The following is a 25,893-nucleotide window of genomic DNA, read 5'->3' on the forward strand; positions in this document are numbered from 1 at the left end:
ATCCTACTTTAAAAAACTACTAGTTCAGTCTGGCTTTTATGTTAGTGCTTTGTTTTATTTTTATCTAATTAATATTAAATGATATATTTTATATTTTTTCTTTAATCACCTGTGAAGTACCTTGAATTTGAATTTCAATCTTATTTTTCTGAAAGGTGCTTTATAAATAAAGTTTGATTGACTGATTGATTTGGTCTGGACTGTGGTTTGGGGTCCTTTCAAACTGTTATTTTGGTTCGGACCAAAGTGAAAAGTCAAAAAGTCTGGACCAAACAATGTAGGTGCGAAAAAACCCTTAAATAGGTTTGGATACTGGCACTCCTAGCAGGAGCAAACTGTGTTATAATGATCATAATGATCTGGAACAGACAGCACTGAGGTCAGAGCTCCAGTCAAGCTCCACTGCCCCGGAGGTCCAGACTCAAATCTGCAGAGCTGCATCTGGACTGTGGGAACTGAACACCTGACAGGTGGATGAAGTAGTCTGGATTTAGTATGGTGGTGTAGAGTTTAGAGGCAGCCCTTCATTACCTTTCCCCTCTGCGGTATAAACGATATAAGAAAGACGGAGCAAGGTCACGAGCTGGAAAACGACGTGAATTCCAGCAGCCGCCGGGTCTGGAAGTGTCGGCACATTCTTGCACTGGGTGCAACACCTGGAGAAACCTAAAAACCCCTAAAGAATCCCCATAATAATCAGCAGCAACAGGGTCTCGCCAGCGCAGTCGTCAATCACAGAGAACTCTACAGTGGCGAACGGAAAAACTCATGAAGGAGAAAGAGCAGAAGAAGCAGAAGAAAAGAGAGAATCACTCTCCAACTCTGCGGTTTGCTCTAAAACCTCACGGCCTCCTGTTTGTTGTGGGCCGGATTAAAATCGTTCCGTGGTAAACATAAACAAACTCTGCTCTGGGTTAGCTCTACAATTAGGGTTTCTGTAGCCGGCTGTGGTTAGAGAAGGATTTTCATGGCTGTGAAAGATAGAATACATGACACGGAATGGTTTCTGGATTCCAGAATTAGTAGTAGAGTAATGTCATGAGAAAGCGGACCGTTCCAAATGTAGTTCCAAAAGATGCTAATAATCATTATAGAATAAAAAGAAAGAAAAGAAAATAAATGTGTCTGCTATTAAAGAATTGTTGTTGTGTTTCTGTAGTGATGCAGTGATACTGGCATTGGGGTCAAAGTCAGTATTGCTCATTAAACAATATTTATAAACATATATATATATATATATATATTGGAAAAATTTTAGATTGCAATATTTTTTTTTTCAACAATATATATTGCAATATTAAACAAAGCAAGACTCGTGAAGCCCCACCCCCACCCGCGCTCTGTCTCACATCAGAGATCCGGACCAACCAATAATCAGCTCTTTAATCTGGCATTTAAAATGCCTTTAAAAAAAAGTAAATAAGAGTGTTTTCAGCTGCTGCGTTTACAAGCACGTGCCCAACCATGTGGAGGCCATGCGGTTACCTCACGTTTAATTTGAATCTGGTAGTTGTTCTTTACTTTGTAGTTCACCTTATATATGAGTGTTATCAGTCACGTTTTAAGGAGCAGTAAAGCCACTCCACTGAAGTACAGAGTTATACAGGAGATTCAGTTTAGTTATCCTACAGAATTAGCATTAGCTGCTAACTGTGCTAAGCGCTAGCTCTTTCACTGTTCTGAGGTGAGGTATTATCGTTCTGTAGCCTGCTGCTCACCCTGGCTAGCACTGCTGGAGCAGCATTGGCATAAGCCAATAACCGTCCTAAGCAGCTAGCGCTACCGGTTAGCTGCTAATGCTGCTGCACCCAGCCTTAGTGGAAATCTGGAAATCTAAGCCTAATCCAAAAATAAACTAAAAGCACTTTACTCACCCAAATAAACAATTTTCAGGAGAGATTGCAGAGGTTTATTGAAGCAATGCCGCAATCAAAGCTAATATATGTTTGACCTTTTTTTTGGCCAAGCAGTGTTTTATGAAGTTTCTAGTGAAACTGACAAAAAGTTAAACAAATAAAACTGAAAAATTGTAAGAATGGAAGCCATGATCGTCTTGCTTAAACATCTATTTGTAATTTATACTTACATCCCATAAAACCACCAATTTTGCTTAAAATATGCAACTTTTATTATAAAAAAAGTAAAAATATATATAAATACGTTTTAATGCTTCAGAGAAAATCACTTCGCTCACCTCCACAATGCTGCACAAATCCCTGACGTACATCCTTTCAGTCTCGATAATCTCCATCACAACGCGGTCCACGTAGGTGAGCTGAGGATTGGGTGCCATGGCTTCAGCGGCGACAGGTGAGGGCAGGTCTGAGATCTGTGAGGGTGTTCTTGCTGCAGCACCGGCTGCTGTGTTGTTGTTGTTGCTCTGCTCCTCACAGAGTTCCGGCCTCGGCCTCCTGCTTTCAGGCTTCAGCAGAGCTGCAGGTTCCTCCGGAGGGCTGAGCTCCAGGTCAATATCAGGCCCCGCTGGAGGAGAAGGCCGGGACGGGGGGACGAAGGGGCCGCCGAAGGGGCTGCTGTGGCCTTCTCCGGACGAGCTGGACGAGAGCGTAGACACGGTGCTCACCGGCCGCTCGTCCTCAGAGTGTTCCACTCCCAGCAGTGAGCAGTAATCAGCCAGCGCGGGGTCATGACTGCTTAAAGAGGAGTCCGTGGACAAGCGAGAAGATTCTGTGATGAAGAGAGAAAAGGAAAAATAAATTAATTCAAAATGCTGATTATTTATAGGCAACAATATTTCAAACTTTAATCTAGGATGATTTCAATTTGTACCAGAGAAGTATACCTCATGGCATTTTTTTAAACATGCACATTAACACTTGAGCTGTGTTTAATATCATAGTTGCTCTTTAGCTCATGAGCTCATCATTCCTTTTAAAACTCGAGGCTCAAGCACAGCTACAAAACCTATCCAAACCACATTTTATGCCGTGGGAACAGGTTTTAGCTAATCTACTGTTGTTTTTTTCTTCTTAAAATAAATAAATACATGAATGAATAAAAATTACAGTATTTTTCACACTGTAAGGCGCACCAGATTATGCGACACTAGTAAGAAATAGGGGTGTTGCCAAGTTTTCCTTCTAATTCAGCAGGTCTCACTGCTCGGTGGTGGGGAAAAACTAAAAGCTAAGCTTACTAAACAAAACTGTAACTCTTAACATAAAAAATAAAATAAAAATAATCTGGTGCTCCTTATGTATGAATTCTATCAGTCAGGTATTAAGGAGCAGTAAAGCCACTCCACTGAAGTACAGAGTTATACAGGAGATTCAGTTTAGTTCTCCTGCACTTAGACTGGAGCAGTATTAGCATTAGCTGCTAACCGTGCTAAGAACTAGCTCTTTTGCTGTTCAGAGGTGAGTATATCAGACTGTAGTCTGCACATTTATTGTGTTAAAAAAAGCTGTGTGGGGCGAACTTCTACTTAATATCTCCCCGGCTTACTGGAACAATCAGGGTTCCTCAGTGTAGCATTTCGGGTGGCTAATGCTAGCGCTTAGCTGCTATTTCTAATGCTGCTGCACCTAGCCTTAGTAGAAAATCTGAAAATTGAATCTTACTGTAAATAAACAGAAAAGCATGTTTCAGGAGAGAAATCTGTGTGGATTAACATCTAGCACTTGTTTGCCTCTAAAAGTAATTTTAAATAAATTAAAGTTTTATTTTTATTTAACTTAGCTTAGCATTATTTGAATTAGTAGGAAAACATGGAGACACCCCTGTTCCTTACTTGCATCACATAATGCACCTTATAATCTGGTGTGCCTTATATGAAAATAGACTTTAAAAAAAAGTCTTACAGTGCGAAAGATACGGTAGAATAATATTCAGTACAGAACTGCCACTGGATAATCACCTGAGTTTCTGTGCAACAAAGAAAGCCTTCAGTCAGAGAGGGGAAAACCCACACAGTCAGTCAGCCTGTAACTCATAACTCTTTTTCTCCAGTAATTTCACTTACAGTTCAGTAAAGTACCTCTCATTAGCCAGAGAACCCACGACAGCTCACTGTAGAGTGAGCTTCTACAACCATTACTGACACGGCCTAATTACAGCATTCCACTCTCTGGCAAAAGACCCAGTCATTTCCTCTGAGCTCGGGGTTCTGATGCTGCCTGAAACCGAGAGGGGAAGCGGGAGGAAAAAGGCCTGGGATGGAGCAGCTCTCAGAGATCTCAGGGTCGTGTTTGTGTAGAGTTAAACCCCTGCTCTAGTCCATAATAAACACGGTGAGATCATCCAGCTGGAGCTAGAGCATGTGGAAAACAGGGAAGATGAGAAGAGCCCCTGCCTGCTTTTCTCCTCTTATTATTTATCCCTCCATAGCTGGAGTCAGGAGAGCAAGACAGCACTAATATTCTGCATAACTTCCCATCTAACGGCTTCATCTAACGGCTTCATCTAACGGCTTCATCTAACGGCTTCATCTAACGGCTTCATCTAACGGCTTCATCTAACGGCTTCATCTAACGGCTTCATCTAACGGTTCAAAACAGAAAGAGGGAGGTCATCATCTAGTTAATGGCTGGTGTGACAGAAGATCACACTTCAGCTTCAGTAAACACATCTGAGAAGAAGGGAATGTGCATGTATTTGTTTCCACAGATGCTCAAGTCAATAAAGTATACTATATTTATACATATATATGTACGAAGAAGTATAATACTAGGCAGGCATTGAATACTTAATAACTGAAAATACTCGACTGAAAAAGGTACTTTTTTGGCAAAAAGCTACCAAAAAGTTACTTAACTATATTTTTAGTAAAAAAAAAAACAATAAAAAGCTACTTAATAATTTTTTTTTTTTGGTAAAAAATTACCAAAAAATGTTTTATGTACTTTTTGTTTCTGTAAAAATGACCAAAAAAGTTACCCAACAATTTTTTCATTAATGAGCTGCCAAAAAAGTTACTTTAGTAACTAATTTTTCCAAAACAATCAAAAACAATACTTAATTGACAATTCTTTGGGTATAAATCTTACAATAAAAAAGATACTTAATTAACACATTTTTTGACAAAAAGCTAATTAACTAGGCTACCAGAAAAACCAAAAAAAGGCTACCAAAAAAGTTACTTAATTAATTATTTTTTTTTAGTAAAAAGCTACCAAAAAGTTACTTGATTGAATTTTTTTTTGGTAAAAAGTTACTAAACAAATTACTTACATATTTTTTGGTCCAAAAGCTACCAAAAAAGCTACTTAATTAACAAATATTCGTCAAAAAGCTTAAAAAAAAAAATAATAAAAAAATTACTTTTTTGGTATCTCTTGGACAAAAGAATTGTTAATTAACAATTTTTCTGTAAGAAGCTACCAAAAAAGTTACTTCATTAACTCAGTACTTGGTAATAAGCTACCAAAAATGTATTAAATTAAATTAAATTAACTATTTTTTTGTCAAAAAGCTAACAAGAAAGTTACTTAACTTAAACTCCTTTTTCAGTAAAATCTACCAAAAAAGTTACTAAAGTTACTTACTTAATTAATTTTTTTAACAAAAAAGCTAAAAAAAAAACAAACTTAATTAACTAATTTTAAAGTTTAAAGCCCCACCTTACTCTGACAGGGATAAAGTTAATTTTAATTTTTTAAAGTTAATTTTTAAGCTCTACTTAAATCAATTTAAAGGAAATAAAGAATTCAACATCACATATCATATTTTGAAATTCACCAAATTCTAATCCCTACTCAATACCCAATAAATGTCCTGACTTGCTGATGAATGACATCAGTATGACATCTCAAATAATAATACCTGTGTGTTTAATGAGTTACAGGTGAGGTTTGCTGACTCAAGGTTCCTCACCAGCAGGAAAAAAGCTAGTATCTCCCATTCACCTTCACCCCTCAGCGACTCAGACTGATCTCATCATATCACAGACTGAAACAGTCACAGTGTGATCCGTACAGACGCTCCTGACAGACGCGGGGTGAAGGTGAGTTGGGATACGGCTCACTATTATTTATTTACACCATTTTCTACTTAATGTCACGAAGTTCAAACTCTCACTTCCTTCCTGGCTTTAGCAACAGTCAGCGTGCCGGGCAGGGTGAGGCAGAAACACTCCTTAACACTGCGGTGAGGAAATACTGAACCACACACACACACACACACACACACACACACACGCGTACACACACACACACACTTACACACACACACACACACTTACACACCCCGCCAAAAAACTGCCCTGAAGCTCAAACCAGCTGAGGGTGACTCTTATAAAAGAAAAAAAAAGTGTATTAAGTATGTTTTATAAAAGTATACTTAACATGGAAATGTACATACATTTTTGTTTTAAATTAAAATATGTACTTAAATACATACTAAATGTAATATTTTGAAACATCTTATGGTAACTTAAGTATATTTCAATTGTTATTAAGCTACATTTAAATACAACATAAAAACATTAGGTTGTGTTTTTTTGAGAGCTTTTTCCGAACAACTTTTTTTAAACACCCTTTTAACACTTTTGAAGTATATTGTAAATATTGTATTGTACTTTGCGTATAGATTTTTGATGCACATAGTGTTCACCCAAATTGTACTGGGAAAAAAACCCCCAAAAAAACATTAAAGTGCACTTTTAGCAGTATTTAATGCCACTACATATAGTTTTTATATATTTTTTTGCTTTAAAAATACATTTATGGAAAGAATCGTGATTCCTAGTCCTGGCAATTCTAAATCGATTCGAAATCTGATGTTAGAATTGATTTAAAAATGCATTTAGGTTTTATTTTATGCGGCTCCTACTCCCAACAATACTGCATACCGCATTATGCTTCCATTTGGCCACCGTATAATTTAAATTTTATAATGTTCTGGGGAAAAGAGAGCTTAAAATGAGCTAAAAAGAAGCAGCAGAAGACCAGTGAATCCTGGAGCAATGCAACAAACCTCCCTCTGTGAAGATTTCCCACTCCATCGCTGCTCTATCACAAAGGATTTACCACCGTACAGCTCAGTCGAAGGAGAGGGGTTTAAATTTATGATTAATACTCAAAACAAATTGTTTCGGAATTGAAAATCATTTCTGAATCGAATTGTGACCCCAAAAATCTGAATGGAATCGCCATACACTGAGAGATTCGCGCCCCTAGCAACTCTCCACAGACACTGCTATGGCAGGATCTCTCTAAAAGGAAGTTAAAGTACGAGTGTGTGAGTGTGTGTTCTGAGCAGGTCCTGGCAGCGCTGCAGTGAAACAACAATACAATCCATTCAGCTGAGGAGATGTAAGAAATGAAACAATATAATAAATATTTAACATGCAGCCTCAAGGCCCGACGTGCCCCAAACTACGCTAAAGAAACACTCTAGCAAGACATGGCATGATCCAGAATGAATGTGAAGAGCTGTGATGAAAGTTCTCAGCTCATAAATGCAACAAACACACACCTAAAATAATCATATATAGTTTTTATCCCATTTTCTCCCCAGTTTAAAAGGACAAATCCTCAACCTACTCATTAGGACTCCCCCTATCACTAGTGATGCCACAACACCAGGGAGGAAGGCTCGGTGAAAAGCAGCGCAGCGACATGGTTCTGATACATCAGCTCACAGACGCAGCCTTGTGCTGATCCACATCACTCTAGGAGTTATCAGGTGAAAGAGCGCCATCTACTGTACCCACCCAGAGAGAGCAAGGTCAACTGTCCTCTCTCAGGGCTCCGGCAGCTGAGGGCAAACTACATGAACGGGATTCAATTAAGTGATCTCCCGATCATAGTTTTATAACTAAAATAATCCTATCTCAATTGTACTTGGCTGGTGGTGTTTTTCCTACATAGACTAATTCTAATCATTTGTTTCTTAGCTCTGTATTACTGGGTAAAGTATATAAACACTGATGTGTTATTCGCACAAATAACACAGGAATAAACTACATTCTGTTTCTAGCGCTGTTAACTCCTCCTATCTGATGAGACGGTGCCGCCGCCCGGCTTCAGCTCTGCCTGTTGTGAGCCGTGGTGGGCGGGGCCATGAATACTAATTCACGGGTTGATGTAGACACGGTGCTTTTCCTGATCGACTCGTTTTTCTGAATATTTTCTTTTACTAGCTGCTGCAGACAACTCAGAGACCTACTGTATTTCACAAACAACAAGAAAAAGTGGATTTTAGCGAAAGAAGACCTTTAAAGTTTTGTAAAACCATTTTATAAAAAAAGAGAAATTCCCCTTTCCATAGTCTGGGTCCTTTAAATTCCACTAAAAATCTGTCTGCATGTTTTAATAAAAAGGCTACATTAGGAAAGGAAGAACTGCTACAAAGACTGTATTTTTACTCCGATAACCCACTGAAAAACACACAGTGCTACATCTGCTCTTCGAAGCAGATTTACAGTAGTTAAACCCACCACAGAGTGGACGCAGATACAAAGCAAGAACAGACTCTGTGAAACGATAACCAGCAGGAAAGATCTGCAAACACTACACAGTGAAAACTACCTTCACCAAGCTAATCCTGGAGTCAGAGTGGGAGAGTGAAGACAGGGGAGCAGTGGGGCGTCTGGTGAGAACACATTCAATGCTCACATTCTGTCAGAGAATTGATAGCAGTCATCACGGCGCCGGTGAAAGATGCAACAGTCTGAGCATTTTGTTTGGGTTTTAATCCCTAAAGCAAACGTCAGAAGCTCTAAACCACAAATTTGAATGAGTGAACTTTCAGTAACCAGGCTGGACTGTTTCACTTTCTGTGGAAAATCATGCAAATTATCTGCTTTTCAACCAACTCTTTCTTATCAGTCTATAAAACTATTATAGCTGGGGAGTGTTGCTTAAAACCGGATTTTTCAGTTTACCAAGAGATACGTCGTGGAATATATGACTAAGGCCCAATCCCATTTCACCTTTTAACCCTACCACCTACCCCTACCTCTGTGTTTTGAGGTGTACACCAAGGGCTAGCAGTGTCCCGACTCTTGTTAGGCTGGAGGGGTAGTTTAGGGGAAGTGATAGGGTTTGTTCGCCCTTAATACAGAGATGTTTCAGATTCAGCACACTTTAAACTAAGAGGTATGAGTAACCAACAAATGTAAGTATTTTCCTTCTGAAAAGTTTAAACGATTAGCACTATATTACCATAGTTTAATGTGTAGTTACAATGATTTATGGCCAAATTCAAAACAAGCATGAAAAAGATTACTATTAATTTGTCTCAGTAGCAAGCTAGCTAACTTTCCCGTTCCACCTTAAATGATGCAACGGACAGCAAGAGCTGCAGCATTTAAGGCAGAACGGAAAAATAAAATAAAATAAAAGCTAATTTCAGCTTCTATTCATAAAGGAATTAAAGACTGGACAATAATAATAATTAATCTCCTTCCTTTCTTAAGACATATGATAAAATACACCCTAAAGTTAACCAGTTACTAGAATACTGAACTTTAGCGCTCTTAATGACGTTCCAAAACAAACTCAGGAACTCTGAATGTGATCTGTTTTTATTTTAGCTAAAACTGCTGATAAGGCCCAGTTAAATCTAATATATTAGCCAGATAAACACTAGTTTCCACAGCATTGAACAAACACCATCTCTGCTGCTCCATGCTGTTTACACACTGAGCGTGCTCTGTGCTGCGTTGACCAGACAGCTCTGACCAATCAGAGGAGACGATGTGCTTGTGTGGTTTACTGGTGAAAATTTTGGTGCGTTTAGGTTTATTCCTGTTTGAAACCAAACCAAACCAAACCAAACCAAACCAAACAGAGGAAGAAACACAATCTCCAAATAAACTCATCAACTGATCCGGATTATAGAAACCAACCAAAGGTGTTAAAACGCACTTTAGTCTGTTTTTTACTTTTAGTATAGTTTACAAGAAATGTATTTATTTATTTATTAAAATTCCATATTTTGCACCTCAGAAATTCTGAAAAAGTATTATAATTTTCCATTTTTGTGTCTTATAACAAACTAATGTTACAAGATGCAAAAATACGGAGTTTTTTATTTATTTATCTGAAATTCAGGTTGTGATAACTAAAAGAAACCTGATTTCTTCTTCATTACACCAAATTAAATAATTTTATCATTAAATCAAATGGCCATAAAATTAACCTAATAAAATGTTACGCTATCTATACGCACAACTAATTAGCCAACATGGAAAATATGCTAAAGAAACACCGCTAAAGTGAAGCTAATAATTAGCCACAGTGTTTTCCCCCAATCACCTCCCTCGGCAGGTGGCCACATTCCAACAGAGGCCAAAAACAAAATTCCTCACACCTGACAGAGGAGCAATTAACATTCCCTCACAGCAGGAACGAAAACCCAACTTTTACACCAACAAAAGAGAAAAGAACAAGCGTTTTTTAAATGGATCTTAAAGCTGACGGAGCGAAGGCACAGGAGCAGCTGGACTGATGAGCACTCCTGTCCAGACGTCTGACTGAGACACGCACAGACCTGCAGAGCCAACAGATCTGAGATCAGCAGGAAGTGGGAATATGTTGGAGAAATGACTCAATTAGGGTCCTGATAGTTTAGCCGCCAGACATACATTCAATATCGTAATGTCTCAGAGAAGAGAGAAGAAAGGGGCTTTATGTATATCTGAAAGAACAAGACCCCATTTATAATAAAAGGGTTTTATAAAGTATAATATCAATTGTACAACTGCAGCATTTTTACTCATATTTAGAAGTTGTAATGGGATTTTCCATTAAACTATCAACTAAGGGTGGACGATATGGGCCTAAAATAATATCTCAATATTTCATGGTATTTTTATGATAATGATACTCTTGGCGATATAACAAAAAACAGAATAAAAAAAAAACAAGAATACACTACTGCAACAAAATTAAAATTAAAAATTGTATTATTGCATACGATATGAAATGGCACACCCCTAACTGAGATAAAAAAAGAATTTTATCAGATTTGTTACAGAAGTTAATGATACACTTAAAAGTGTAAAAATAATTAAGACGTTTAATTTGATCATACATCAAATAAAGGGGCAATCCTCCCACACAAAAATTATGAAGCTTGAAGAAGAGTAAACATTAATATAAAGGATCCAAAGCAGCATACAGTTATCCAAAAGCAGTGTGTAAGACTGGTGGAGGAGAACATGATGCCAAGATGCATGATTAAAAACTGTGATTAAAAACAAATATTGATTTCTGAACTTTTAAAACTTTATGAATATGAACTTGTTTTATTTGCAGGTCTGAAAGTTCTGTATCATTTTTTGTTATTTCAGCCATTTCTCATTTTCTGTAAATAAATGCTCTAAAATGAGAATATTTTTATGTGGAATTTGGGAGAAATGTTGTCTGTAGTTTATAGAATAAAACAACAATGTTCATTTTACTCAAACATAAACCTATAAATAGCAAAATCAGAGAAACTGATTCAGAAACTGAGTCCCACAGTATGTGCAGTACCATTTATTAGATTTATGTAGTCTAAAACCATCTATAACCAACTGTAACTGCGGAGGCTACTGTAAAACAATACAAAAGCTGGAAAATCTGATACTATATCAGCACGCTTCCTCTGATTCTGTTTATGCTAATAAGCCATGGGTTCTCCCGTGTGAATGAAAAGGCAGTGAAGAGGAAATAAAACTCTTAATAACTCTAACTAACTAACCTACACATTAATAATTAACTCTCCTCAAGGTGAGTGTAGTATTTAAAGTGTGCTGTGGTGGAAAGTCTGCACATAAACACACAAACTTAACACAGTAAGGAAAGCAGAATATACTGCTGTATTATATAGATGTATTAAACACAGAGTGATCTATTTTAAGCGTTTATTTCTTTTGTTGTTGATGATTATGAAGCTTACAGCCAATAAAAACCCAAAAATCAGTGTCTCAAACAATTTGAATATTATATAAGACCAATTGGTGCTTTTGGCAGTGTGGGCAATGTGCCAAGTCCTGCTGGAAAAGGAAATCTGCATTGTAGAAACTTCACACTAGACCTCGAGCAGTTTGGACTGTGTGTCTCTCCACTCTTCCTCCAGACTCTGCTCCCTTAATTTACTTTAAATGAAATGTAAAATTTACTGATGATCAGTGATGGTTTGGAGAGTCATGTCTGTCATCTGCTGGTGTTGATCCACTGTGTTTTATTATCAAGTCTAAAGTCAGTGCAGTTTTGTTTTCCCACAAAATCTTACAGCACTTCATATCTTACAGCTTCCCTCTGCTGATAACAACTTTTATGGAGATGTGGATTTCATTTTCCAGCAGGACTTGGCACACTGCCCACACTGCCAAAAGTACCAATTGGTCTTATAATAGAATATTCTAATTTTCTGAGACACTGATTTTTGGGTTTTATCATGGGCTGTAAGCCATAATCATCAATAATAAAAGAAAAATAAACACTTAAAATAGATCACTCTGTGTGTTTAATACATCTATATAATATATGAGTTTTACATTTTCAACTGAGTTACTGAAATAAAGTAACTTTTCAATGATGAACATTTTTTTTGAGCTGCACTAGTAGTTTGTATGGGTTATGATGTTGAACACAGGCCACAATAAAAGGTTACAAACAACTAAAGTCTTAGTCATATTTCCTACTGAGTTGCCAAGAAACAAATCTAAAAGAGAAGTAATTATTTCCCCATCAGCCCTGTGTTATGCTGCACACAATGTGACCCTGAACAACATACCATGACGTACACAAACGTTACTAACCCTAATCTAGATAAAGGATGAATTAAAAAGGTTTTTTTTATTATGAAACAATAATGATGAGAGCTGTAAGTGAAGCGTGTATGCACTTATATAGAGCATATATGTATATATTTATTTAAATGTATATGTTTGATTAAAATGAACATAGTTGTTTTATTCTATAAACTACAGACAACATTTCTTCAAAATTACAAATAAAAATCTAATAGTCATTTAGAGCATTTATTTACAGAAAATGAGAAATGGCTGAAATAACAAAAAAAAAAAAGATGCAGAGCTTTCAGACCTCAAATAATGCAAAGAAAACAAGTTTATATTCATAAAGTTTTAAGAGTTCAGAAATAATCAATATTTGGTGGAATAACCCTGTTTTTTAATCACAGTTTTTAATCATGCATCTTGGCATCATGTTCTCCTCCACCAGTCTTACACACTGCTTTTGGATAACTTTATGCTGCTTTACTCCTGGTGCAAAAATCTAAGCAGTTCAGTTTGGTGGTTTGATGGTTTGTGATCATCCATCTTCCTCTTGATTATATTCCAGAGGTTTTTAGTTTTATATAAATATATAAAATTAGACAAAAAAACTAAACAAAACAGCTATGGTTTATTCACTGTAAATGTGCACCGTGTTATAACGAGTGTGACATACGGTGGTTTGTTATATGTTCTGTACATAGACAAATGAGATACCACCTAATTTGCATTTTTTTCCCCAGAAATTTGCTTGAATTTAATTTGAGGGCAGGGTCTGAACCAGACCTGGGAACTGTACGGCCCGAGAACCACATACAGCCCAGTGGCTTTCAATCATCAGTTCTTTATATGTCCGTCCACCTTAAAAATTGAACTGGACCAGTTCAAGCCCAAAACAGAGTAGATTTCTAAAACAAAGTACTAAAAAAAGTGCTAAAAACAAACCAAAAATACTAAAAAAAACAAAAAAAAACAAAACAAAGAAAAGTACTAAAAAAAAAGCAAACAGCAATAGTTCTTTTTATGAAGTTAATTTAACGCTCGTCTTCTCGTCTACTGCAACCACGTCATAACATGGAAAACGGCATAGAACCACAATAAGCACACCCACTAGATTAGCTCATTTCAGTCTGCTGGATTTACAAGCACCATGCTTCGTTTGAGGGAGGGATCTATACCTACTGTCATTGACAAGTCAGCAGATAAGAGAGATGTAAGTACTTTTAAATACTAAAGGCACCGTCACTATGATCGGGAGATTGCTGGTTCAAATCTCGTTTATGTAGCTTGCCATCAGCTGCCGGAACCCCGAGAGAGCACAACTGGCCTTGCTCTCTATAGGTGAGCACGTTGATCCACAATGATCTGTCTAGAGTTTGAATATTAACCTCTTTACAAAACGTTAAATGACAAAATGGAGAAGAATGTAGTTTTACTGATCTTTTAACACAAAGCAAGATCTTTTGATTTATTTATTTTTTTTAAATACTGGTAATTTTTGCACTCAAATACTGGCTTCATAGTATTTGTCAGGCACAAAATTTCTAGTTCTATATTTAATCTTTCTTTAAATTTTAAATTACTAAACAAAATGCACTGCAGTCAAGCATTAATCATGAAGATCAAATGCCACGACCTGCACCAGGAAGCTTCTCTCACAGGTAGCAGAGCGTGAACTTTAAAATTACTGTAAGAGGATCTGATGCAAATACATCTCCTCGACCTGTGAGCTTGTTTTTTTTGCCTTTTGTAGACAAAGCAGGTACTATGGCGCTTATGTAGAGAACTATAGCAGAAGAAAGAAAAAAACTAAATAATTGTACTATATAGTAGTATCTTTATCTTCATAGCTCTTTGACATTACACGTCATATTATATGGAATTAAAATATAGTTTGTTAGAGGTGGGCGATATGGCCCAAAAATAATATCACGATATTTTTACATTACATTACATTACATTACATTTGGCAGACGCTTTTGTCCAAAGCGACTTACAATAGTCAAGTACAATGTAAAATAAGTTTAAAGGAAAAACATCTTTGGATAGGGATAAAAGGAGGACAAAGGGGAATAATAGGATAGAGGAGTGAAGGAGAGGAAGAAGGAAATGAGGTTAGAAGTAGTTAGTGTGTTAGAGGTGTTAAGAGAGTAAGAGCTCTTTGAAGAGCTCTGTCTTCAGGAGTTTATTAAAGATAGTGAGAGATTCTCCTGATCTGGTAGTAGAAGGTAGTTAGTTAGAGGTGTTAAGAGAGTAAGAGCTCTTTGAAGAGCTCTGTCTTCAGGAGTTTATTAAAGATAATGAGAGATTCTCCTGATCTGGTAGTAGAAGGTAGTTAGTTAGAGGTGTTAGGAGAGTAAGTGCTCTTTGAAGAGCTCAGTCTTCAGGAGTTTATTAAAGATAGCGAGAGATTCTCCTGATCTGGTAGTAGAAGGTAGTTTGTTCCACCATTGGGGAACTCTGTATGAGAACAGTCTGGATTGCTTTGTGTGAGTGTTTGTTTGGTAAAGCGAGGCGACGTTCACTGGAGGAGCGCAGCGGCCGGGAGGTAGCGTAAGCCTTCAGGAGTGAGTGCAGGTAGGAAGGAGCTGTTCTGTCATCACCTTGTAGGCGATTGTAAGAGTTTTGAATTTGATGCGAGCATCAACTGGTAGCCAATGGAGCTCAATGAGCTCAATGGATATTTAATGGGATTTTTGTGATAACGATACTCTTAGAGACATGACAACACTGAATAAAAAAAAAAAATCTTATTTTAAGAATATACTACAGCAACAAAATAAAAATGTATATTTTATACGTTTTATTATTGCATATAATATGATATGGCACAAATTAAATAATAATATTAAAAAATACAAGAATTTTATATGGAGATTTGTAACAGAATCAACGATCCAGAATACCATGATCCTAATAATAATGCACTCCTTCAAATATCTCTATATATCCAGGACTAAAATAAAAAAAATTATACTGGACAGACATCTCTCGTCTCTAGTAAATATTTAATGGAAAATATGCAAAAATGTAGAACCCTGATGTGATAATTAGGGGTGGGTGATATGGTAGAATATTTCAAGGTATAATCTCGTACTTCACCATATTAAAAAAAAAAAAAAAAAAAGATATTATTGCGCAAGATATGATACAATATGGCATAAACCTAGTTCCTGGTGTTAGAGATTTAGCCAATAGTCAATTATGTAAATCAAAATTATACATACAAATAATAAGAAAAATACTAATAAATGTAAATGTAAATTATATAAAAAGTCCTAATAACGTGCTAATAATTTAAAAGATGCAAATGAGCGTAGGTATGCACTGTACTGAAAACTAGGGGTGAAACGATTACTCGAGTAATTCGAGTTACTCGTTTAAAAAAAATTATTAAGTATTTTTTTTTAATGGTGACAACGCGCTTAGCGTTACGTCACCCGCGCACAGGAAGAAGAAGAAGGAGGCGGAGGTTTTTTTTTAGTTGAGAAGAGGGTATTTTGAAGCGGCACGGGGAAAAAATGACAACTTACGAGAGAAAAGGAAAAAAATAAAAAATAAATACAAAAAAAGAGTACTAATTATTAAATTAAATGATTAAATTATTATTATTCCTTTATTTATTTCTATTTGCAGTTCGGAAATGTATGTTGTGAATTTTGAAATATAACTAATCTAAAAAAAGTAAATCAATTGATCATTCATTATTAAGTGAAACGTCTTGTTTTCTCGTGTATTTTTATTAAATTAATTTTTATTTCCGATTACTCGATTAATTGAATCGATTTTTCAGATTACTAAAATAATCGATAGCTGCAGCCCTACTAATGAAAACCTGCAGCTGTACAAAAATGTAAAAATAAAATAAAAAAAGGAAATATGATCATACCTGGACAGTGATGTGAAGTGAACAGCTCTGGCTGTTTAACCCAGGTGTGGATTTTTTGCGGCAGGTGAGAAATTCCATCTGTCGAACCGCAAACGCGCGAGAGCAGAAAGACCTCCGACAGGTTAAAGAGGTAAAATAGAAAAAGAAGAGCTCTGCTTTCCGCAGATCACCTTAACTTCAACACCAGCTTCAACCTGAATAAAGTGAGTCGCTGTAGGAAGCTGTGCCACTCCCCTGCCCACAGGACACTCCTTTATCCTTTAACACACCGTTAATACAGCCCTGATCACACACACCATTCATCACCAGCCTCTCAGATTCACCCTCTGACTACCCCACACACACACTCACTCACTCACGCTATAAAACTGAATCAAACTCCTCTATATCTCTCAGACGAGTGCTGTGACGTGATGAGCCAGCAGAAACACGCTCTCCTGCTCGCTTCAGGCTGAGAGAAAAGCACTGCTCTTCCACAGAACTCCTCTTTATTACAGAGCTTTTGTTTTTGTTTCGTTCGACTCTGATGTGAACATGTGTTTACAGGGAAATTGGAGGCCAGGCCATTCACCCTCATGCAAATCTCTTCCTCGTAGCGCAGACAGAGACGGCACAGAAGCGTGAGACAGGGCTCTGGAAGGGAACAGTTGGTGCATAATCTTCTCCATGACATCATATGCCAGGCCCTCCTCCTCCTCCTCCTCTGAGCTGCCCTGGAAGAGGCCGCTGCCAATTCTACCCAAACACTCAATTTGCGACACAGGAAAAAAAAAAAAAATGCAAACAGAAGATCCACAGTCAGCATTTTGATCCATCTTCTCAGTCTGTAGTGATACTACATCCTACAAACAAAAGAGGGTTCAAGAATCCTTTGTGAAAGAAAGACAGAAAGAAAGAAAGTAAGAAAGACAGACAGAAAGACAGACAGACAGACAGACAGACAAAAAGAAAGAAAGAGTGAAAGAAAGAAAGAAAGAGTGAAAGAAAGAAAGAAAAAAAGAAAGAGAGAAAGAAGACAGACAGACAGACAGACAGACAGAAAGACAGACAGAAAGGGAAGAAATAAAGACAGAAAGAAAGGAAGAAAGAAAGACAGACAGAAAGACAGACAGACAGACAGACAAAAAGAAAGAAAGAGTGAAAGAAAGAAAGAAAGAAAGAAAGAGTGAAAGAAAGAAAAAAAGAAAGAGAGAAAGAAGACAGACAGACAGACAGACAGACAGACAGAAAGACAGACAGACAGACAGAAAGGGAAGAAATAAAGACAGAAAGAAAGGAAGAAAGAAAGAAAGACAGAAAGAAAGACAGAAAGAAAAAAAGGAAGAAAGACAGAAAGAAAGACAAAGAATGAAAGACAAAGAATGAAAGAAAGAAAGACAGGAAGAAAGACAGAAAGAAAGAAAGACAGAAAGAAAAAAAGGAAGAAAGACAGAAAGAAAGACAAAGAATGAAAGACAAAGAATGAAAGAAAGAAAGACAGAAAGAAAGACAAAGAATGAAAGAAAGAAAGACAGGAAGAAAGACAGAAAGAAAGAAAGACAGAAAGAAAGGAAGAAAGAAAGAAAGACAGAAAGAAAGAAAGACAGAAAGAAAAAAAGGAAGAAAGACAGAAAGAAAGACAAAGAATGAAAGAAAGAAAGACAGAAAGAAAGACAAAGAATGAAAGAAAGAAAGACAGGAAGAAAGACAGAAAGAAAATGTTTCCATGTAAAACTGGAACCCAATCTGCATGCTCATTTGCTTGGGTAAATAGTTCTTCATATCGTCGCTGTCCTATAAAAAACAAGTTTCTCCATTTTTGTGGATTTTTAGTTTACTACATAATTTGAACAGACAAACCGTCCCTTACACTGTGCCAAAATTTCTTGATGAACGGACCAATAGAAACTCTTCAAAATGACCTGAAATAAACTCTTTTTACATTGACTTCCACTGAAAGTTTACAAGATTTTTTTCTCTCCTGTAAAGTTGCTGTTTTGGAGATAAGTGTTTTTCATTGGACGGCGACGATATGTAGATATAGAAGTTTTTTCACTAGAGGTGTATCATATCATATATCATATCATATATCGTATCGTACGCAATAATAATCGCCAACATTTTTCAAATGTTGAAATATGGTGTCATACATCACCCATCCCTAATTATCACATCAGGGTACTACTTTTTTTTTTTTTACTGTTTTACGAAAGAAAAAATAAAAATAAAAATAAATAAATAAATAAATAAACACACTGTTCTCATTTCCCATTATATATCTACTAGAGACTATTTTACTTAAATCCTGGATATATGAAGAATATATATATTTGAAATGCATAATTATTAGTATCATGACCTCATTCTGGATCATTGACTTCTATTACAATTTTGATAAAAAAAAAATCTTTATATATATATATATAGACAGAATATATATTGCTGCGCTTTCCTCCGAGCGTTAGCGCTGTGATGCTACTCGGTAATGCTAAAGCATCAGCAACAGCTCAAAAAGAGGCGGAGTCTGACTTCACATGTATCGGAGGAGGTGTGTGCTGGTCTTCACCCTCCTGGTTTTAAAGGGCATCACTAGTGATAAGGGGAGTCCTAATGATAAGTGGGTTGGGTAATTGGCCTTGTAAATTGAGGAGAAAAATGGGATAAAAAAATAGAAAGAAATAAATTTAAAATGGATTTCAAAGCTCACTGAGAATATTTTTTTACCTACTTCCCATGTTGTTAAGCTGTTAAACTACAGGGAGTAAATACACATTAAAAATATATGAATGAATATATATAACAAAATTATTGCCCCCTTCAGACTCACAGCAGCTTCTGAAGACGATGCATTAAAAAGAGACAGAGATAATCACAGTCAATTTCACATAGATAATTTATCATCTCCACCCCTCTGATGTAGATCATTCCCTATAAACGGGAATACCCCGGGTACGCCCCTCAGACGCCAGGCCGACAAACTGGAACTACCCTGTAATTTAGCAGTTTGAGCTTCATACAAATTCTCACTTTCAGATCCTTAATCCTGAGTTAGAGCCTCCAGGATCTGCAGAGAGGCGACACAGAATCCTTCATTAGCCTAAACAAAGACTTAATCACATTTCAGGTCACATCCACAGAACTGAAGCAGCACACTCCAGCTAACACACGTCATAAAGAGCCCCTCCTGTAGAGCTCTTCACCAAACAGAGAACAGCCTCTAAAAACTCTTCCTCCTCCTCTTCAGCCGGCAAATTAAGACCATGTTCCTGCATAAACAAAAGCAGAGAGCTGAAGAGCTGTACACCACACTGCTCAGAGCCTGCACAATAACACACATTCCATCACACAGCACTGGAACAAAATAAGAAAGCACTCAAAAATGATGAGTTTCTACGATTTTACCAAATTAAAAACCTCTGGAATATAATCAAGAGGAAGATGGATGATCTCAAATCATCAAACCACCAAACTGAACTGCTTGAATTTTTACACCAGGAGTAAAGCAGCATAAAGTTATCCAAAAGCAGTGTGTAAGACTGGTGGAGGAGAAAAAAACTGTGATTAAAAACCACCAGGATTATTCCACCAAATATTAATTTCTGAACTCTTAAAACTTTATGAATATGAACTTGTTTTCTTTGCATTATTTGAGGTCTGAAAGCTCTGCATCTTTTTTTGTTATTTCAGCCATTTCTCTTTTTCTGCAAATAAATGCTCTAAATGACAATATTTTTAGTTTTTGGAATTTGGGAGAAATGTTGTCTGTAGGTTATAGAATAAAACAACAATGTTCATTTTACTTAAACATGAGTAAACGAACCAAGAGTTCCCTCTGTTGCACAGGATAAGTTAATAAAGTTTGATGACTATTGATGACTGACATGGAGAGAGAGAGAGAGAGAGAGAGAGAGAGAGAGAGAGAGAGAGAGAGAGAGAGAGAGACCAGACACCATAGGTTTTCCTCTGCTGACAACTTTAACGGAGATGAAGATTTCATTTTCCAGCAGGACTTGGCACACTGCCAAAAGTACCAATAGGTCTTATATAATATCCTTTCCTTTCTTTGTCTGAGATGCTGATTTCTGCGTTTTCAATGGCTGTAAGCCATAACCATCAACAATAAAAGAAACTGAACTACTGAAATAAAGTTACTTTTCAATGTTATTTTACCTTTTAGAGATGCATTAGTATATGCGAGTCATGAGAGAGTCTTAATGAGAGTCTTCTTGCTCTGCAGGAAATGCTGGACTTGTTTTTTTGTGTTTCACAGAGTGAATTTCTCAGCATAACTCAAGGTCTCAGATCTGGACCTGAACCAACAACTTAAACATTAGAAATGTTAAAAACTCGCCTTAAGTCAGATTCTAATTAAATCATTTTGCATGGTTAAACAAGGAACGCATTCCAGTCTCTGGAGGAGTTTAAGCAAATCGTCAGTCATTAGTGCTAAATACATGTGAGAGTCTACAAACACGGACTTAATAAAGCATAAAACTCTAACTTAATAAAATATAAGAATGCTATTTACTCCTGTCTGTAATGCACACAAAAGAAGAAGGACTCTATGTAAAAAAATAAAAAAACACTTTCTGAGGGGCTAAAATTGTTCAAGAGATTCATGACATGGAGAAAATGACTTTTCCATTGAGTCATGCAGCTAAAAGACTTGAAAAATACTGGAGAAACTGGAAATCCTACTTGGTGGATCTGAGCTGATTTAATTACTCATTTATTAGGATTTGTATTTTAGACCGTCATGACCACAATAATTTATTGTGGTGACGGACAGTTCTGGTGGAAACAGGAGAGTTGAGGTGCCTCTTACAGCGTCCACAGTTAATCCTGTTGGATGTGGTTGGTTCTTCTTGGTGTTATGCTGACATTACCCTGGATACCGTGGCTCTTGATGTATCACAAAGACTTGCTGTCTTGGTCACAGATGCTCCAGCAAGACGTGCACCAACAATTTGTCCTCTTTTGAACTCTGGTGTGTCTCCCATAATGTTGTGTTCATTGTAATATTTAGAGCAGAACTGTGCTCTTACCCTGCTAATTTAACCTTCACACTCTTACAGCTCTTACTGGTGCAATAATGTGCAATTAATGAAGATTGAACACCAGGCTGCTCCAATTTAGCCATGAAACCTAAAATCCCACACTAAAATGTTTCAGTTTTATTGTCCAAACCCCTGTACATATGTAAATGTCCTTTCAAGATTCCTGTCAAATGCCCAATTTGCCTTTTCTATTGATCTGTTTGTTAATTTGTTTGTTTGTTTTGTGTGTTAAAACTCAATAAAAAGAAAGTAAAACAAAGTATTCTTTTTATTTTAATGGATGCAGGGTCTAAAAGGGTTAACATAATCAGGTCAATTACGGCCACTGGTCACTCAGGTTAAGGTCAATCGCCGATCATTTATTACTGACTATTACTTGTAAGTGTTTAAAAGTGAAAGCATCTGTTTAAAGCATTCCATTTGGCTGCCATGTGTTCCTCATAATCACAGCTGAAGCCTCCCTCCCTGAAACCCTTCAGACCAGCTGACTTCACAAACCCAAACCACCGTAAGTCATTAGCCTGGCCTGCTGCTATTTCTGTGCTACACATTCCATTACCAACTTCCTCATAACACAGACAGAGCTGAGGCATCATATCACACGCTCATCTTCATCATCTAAACCCCACAATTTCACACCACTTAGCCTTCACCTTTCTTCTCTTCTACCTTATAATTTAAAGAGATTACAGGGCTCAGTGTGGAGCTCAGTGTCTGTGAAGAGACAAAATATGCAGATAGATATACGCAGAAGACAGCTGACGACAAAAAAAAAAAAGAGATGTTTAACTTGTCTTTTAGACAAGAAATTCAATGTACAGCACTATTTTCCAAAAAGGTCCATAAATCAAGCAGACATTAAGCAGTTAATGATTAGCTAGTTATACAACAAAGAGATTCCACTGGGGCTGGCCCAACAAATGCCTGAATAGGGTATAGTATAGCCCTAGACTCAAAACGTCTCAAAAAAACACTGTACTAACTCAATACAAGGCTATAAAGCTCTGGGAAACAAAAAATAGTTTCTGAGTCAGTTTCTCTGATTTTGCTATTTATAAGTTTATGTTTAAGTAAAATGAACATTGTTGTTTTATTCTATAAACTACAGACAACATTTCTCCCGAATTCCAAATAAAAATATTCTCATTTAGAGCATTTATTTGCAGGAAATGAGAAACGGCTCAACTTTTTATTTTTAATTGCACACACATGAACATGAGATATTTAACATTTTGTCAGGTCAACTTAATTTTATTTGTTAATCAACATCCATTCCTGCAACAAAAGTTGGGACAGGTCAACAAAAGGTTGGAAACGTAAGTGTTTTTAATAAAAAAAACAGCTGTAATATATAATAAAAATATATCTCTAAACTATTAGTGCCATATTTTAGTGCAAGAGCACAGAGGTCAGCTAGTCTTTTAGGGGGTTTTAGTAGTCCCTAGGATGAGGCGGAAACGTAAAAGAAATTGTGTCTTTTCTATGTATGTTCCAAAACTGTGGAATAATCTGATTTACTTACTAACAGGATCAAATTGCAAAGGAAAAAACTAACATGATATGGAATAAAAAGAGTATTTAAAGAATCAGGGTCTCTCAGAATCAAAGAGGGGCAGTGGTTCACCAATCTACAAAAAAAACCAAATAATCTAATTATTATAGAACATTTCTCAACGTAAAATGTACAAAGACTTAAAATTTTCTACAATCTACAGTAATATATCATCATCAAATGATGCAGAGAATGTGTAGAAATCCTTGTGCAAAAGGTAAAAGGCAAAAGGCTTGATGCTGGTGATCGTTAGACCCTCAGGCAGCACTGCTATAAAAACAGTCAAAAACACAACCACAACACTGTCTTCTTAAACAAAAGCTCATATCATCTTCCTCCAAACAAATCCTGTTATGGTGAAGGGCTTATTCTAAAAACACCAAAAGGTTTGCCACAACTAAAGTCTCTAAAATGTTCCGAAGACATGAGCGTCTTAAAGGGATCTACCTGGATCACCGCTGAGGTCAATCTTCGCTTTCTGTATGAAAACAGCAGGAGCCAAAGAAGCCAATTAACCCCACTTTCAATCCCCAGAACCCCCCCACTCCCACCCCCACCCTCAAACTCCATTCTGAAGTGCCTCTATTCAAACCTCCACTTCCTCCCAACACCACCGGCCATCTGTCGGAGGGATGTCGGAGGTGTAAGCCTGTTGTAAATTTTGCCACCAGGGCTGAAAATCCACAGTGGGGCCTGTGACCTTGTTAGCAGGCAGGCGTGGAGTGGGGTGCGGGTGACGGCGCACCCCAGCGTGCAGAGGTGAGGTGAACGTGGGTGTGAGAGTGGGAGTGAAGCAGGGTGAAGCCGAAAAGGAATTTAAGTTTGTTTCAGAAAGTCTTTTTCCACTCCTTTAGGGGTTTTGCACCATTTTTAAAATCTAATTTAAGGCTTTTTTTTTAAGACCTCACCAAAAAGTATAATTTGTTTTGGTAGAAAATAATTTATTTTATTAACTTTTTTTTTTCTCAATTTATGTGCTTCCTGTATATACGAAAATAAGAGGAAATTATCAATTAAATTGTAGTGATGTTTATAATTCTAATATTACTACTAACACTATTGCTACTTTACTACTACTACTACTACTACTACTACTATTAATAATAATAATAATAATAATAATAATAATAATAATAAAAATAATAATAATAATGAAAAACATTTTTTTTCCTCTATAAATAATTATCAGTGTTCATTTAATCATTATCTTACTTGGCTAGCTAACGTTAGTATGTTAGCATGTTAGCTAGCTCGCCGCTAATGTTAGCTAGCCTTCCATTAACCTTAGTTCTCTCCCTTTTCTGACTTTCGTTCTTTCCCCGGTAATGATAGTTAACTAGCCCCTAAAGTTAGTATGTTAGCTAGTTCGCCATTAACATTAGCTCTTTACCAGGGAGAGCGCTAAGATTAGCGGAGAGGTAATGTTAGCTAGCTGTCCGTTAACCTTAGTTCTTACTGCAGTAACATTAGTTAATGTGCCACTAAAGCTAGTATGTTAGCTAGCTCTACGCTAATGTTACCTAGCTCTCAGTTAATCTTAGTTCTCTCCCTGGTAACATTAGTTAGCTAACCACTAAAGTTAGTATGTTAGCTAGCTCGTCACTAACGTTAGCTAGCATTTTGTTAATCTTAGATCTCTCACCGAAAACGTCAGCTAGCTGCAGCTAACATTAGTATGTTAGCTAGCTCTCCGTTAATCTTAGTTCTCTCCCCGGTAACATAAGTTAATGTGCCTCTAAAGTTAGTATGTTAGCTAGCTCGTCCTTTAACATTAGCTAGGTCTCCGCTAATGTTACATAGCTTTCCGTTAATCTTAGTTCTCTAGCCAATAATTTTAGCTAGCTTGCCACCAACCTTAGTTCTCTCTGTTAACATAGCTAACTTACCGCTAAAAGGTTAGTATGTTAGCTAGCTCGCTGCTAACGTTAACTAGCTTTCCGTTAATCTTAGTTCTCTCCCCATTAACGTTGCTAACTTGCCGCTAAAGTTATATTAGCTAGCTCTGACCTTGACTTAGACGTATTATATCACTAATTTTAGTTCTATCCCTGGATTAGATGTTTACAGGGGCCACTGTGTTTTCCTTTTTCCTTTGGCTTACAGCAAATTTAAGACAATTTAATACCTTAATTACCTCGATTTTTGTTTAAGACATTTTAAGACTTTTTAAGGACCCGAGGGGATCCCTGTTCTTGGCTTGAGGCATGAGGCTGGTCCCTCAGGCTCACGTGACCCTCACCCCCCACAGTTAACAAGGGGTAGATGCAGCAAATCTCCCTGACTACCCAAACGCCTCATTTAGCTAACGTCCACAATAAGAGCCCTTCCCCAACAGTTCAATGCATAAAAACTGGAAGATTCTAATAAATAAAAAGTGCAACAGAGCTGCAGAGAGTCAGAGGCTAACAGCTCTAATCCAGTGGAAGAGTTTTGGAATGGGAAGCTATTGTGACATTTAGTGAAATCACAAAGGAAAATAAAGAGTCCCTAGAGAGAGGGGTGGGATTCACAAAAGCTCAATAAAAAGACAGTAAATTCCTGTCTTAAACTCCTCTCTGAGCGCTCAGCAAGACACAGATAAGGCAAATCGCCATTCGTCTTCTGCTAGGCTGCAGCTTCACGCATGGCAGACGCTATTCTTCTCAGGCTGACGTTGAATAAAGGAGATTTTCGGCTGCCCTGAGCACTGACCTCACAGATGTCCCGGGGCAGAAAAAAGTGCTGAAAGAGC

The 25,893-nt window shown here is 37.0% G+C and overlaps 1 protein-coding gene across 2 annotated transcripts in view; it reads right to left on the reverse strand.

Annotated features, from left to right (window-relative positions):
- Window positions 1–25,893, reverse strand: part of LOC103033947 (pleckstrin homology domain-containing family G member 3) — a 77,908-nt gene that overhangs the window by 34,544 nt on the left and 17,471 nt on the right. For both annotated transcript variants that reach the window (XM_049463524.1, XM_049463523.1), the window contains exon 3: window positions 2,195–2,685. In XM_049463524.1, the coding sequence (XP_049319481.1) occupies window positions 2,195–2,685 (491 nt within the window). The remainder of the gene's footprint in view (window positions 1–2,194; window positions 2,686–25,893) is intronic.

Source organism: Astyanax mexicanus, chromosome 14 (genome assembly GCF_023375975.1).
Source record: "Astyanax mexicanus isolate ESR-SI-001 chromosome 14, AstMex3_surface, whole genome shotgun sequence".
Classification (NCBI taxonomy): Eukaryota; Metazoa; Chordata; class Actinopteri; order Characiformes; family Acestrorhamphidae; genus Astyanax; species Astyanax mexicanus.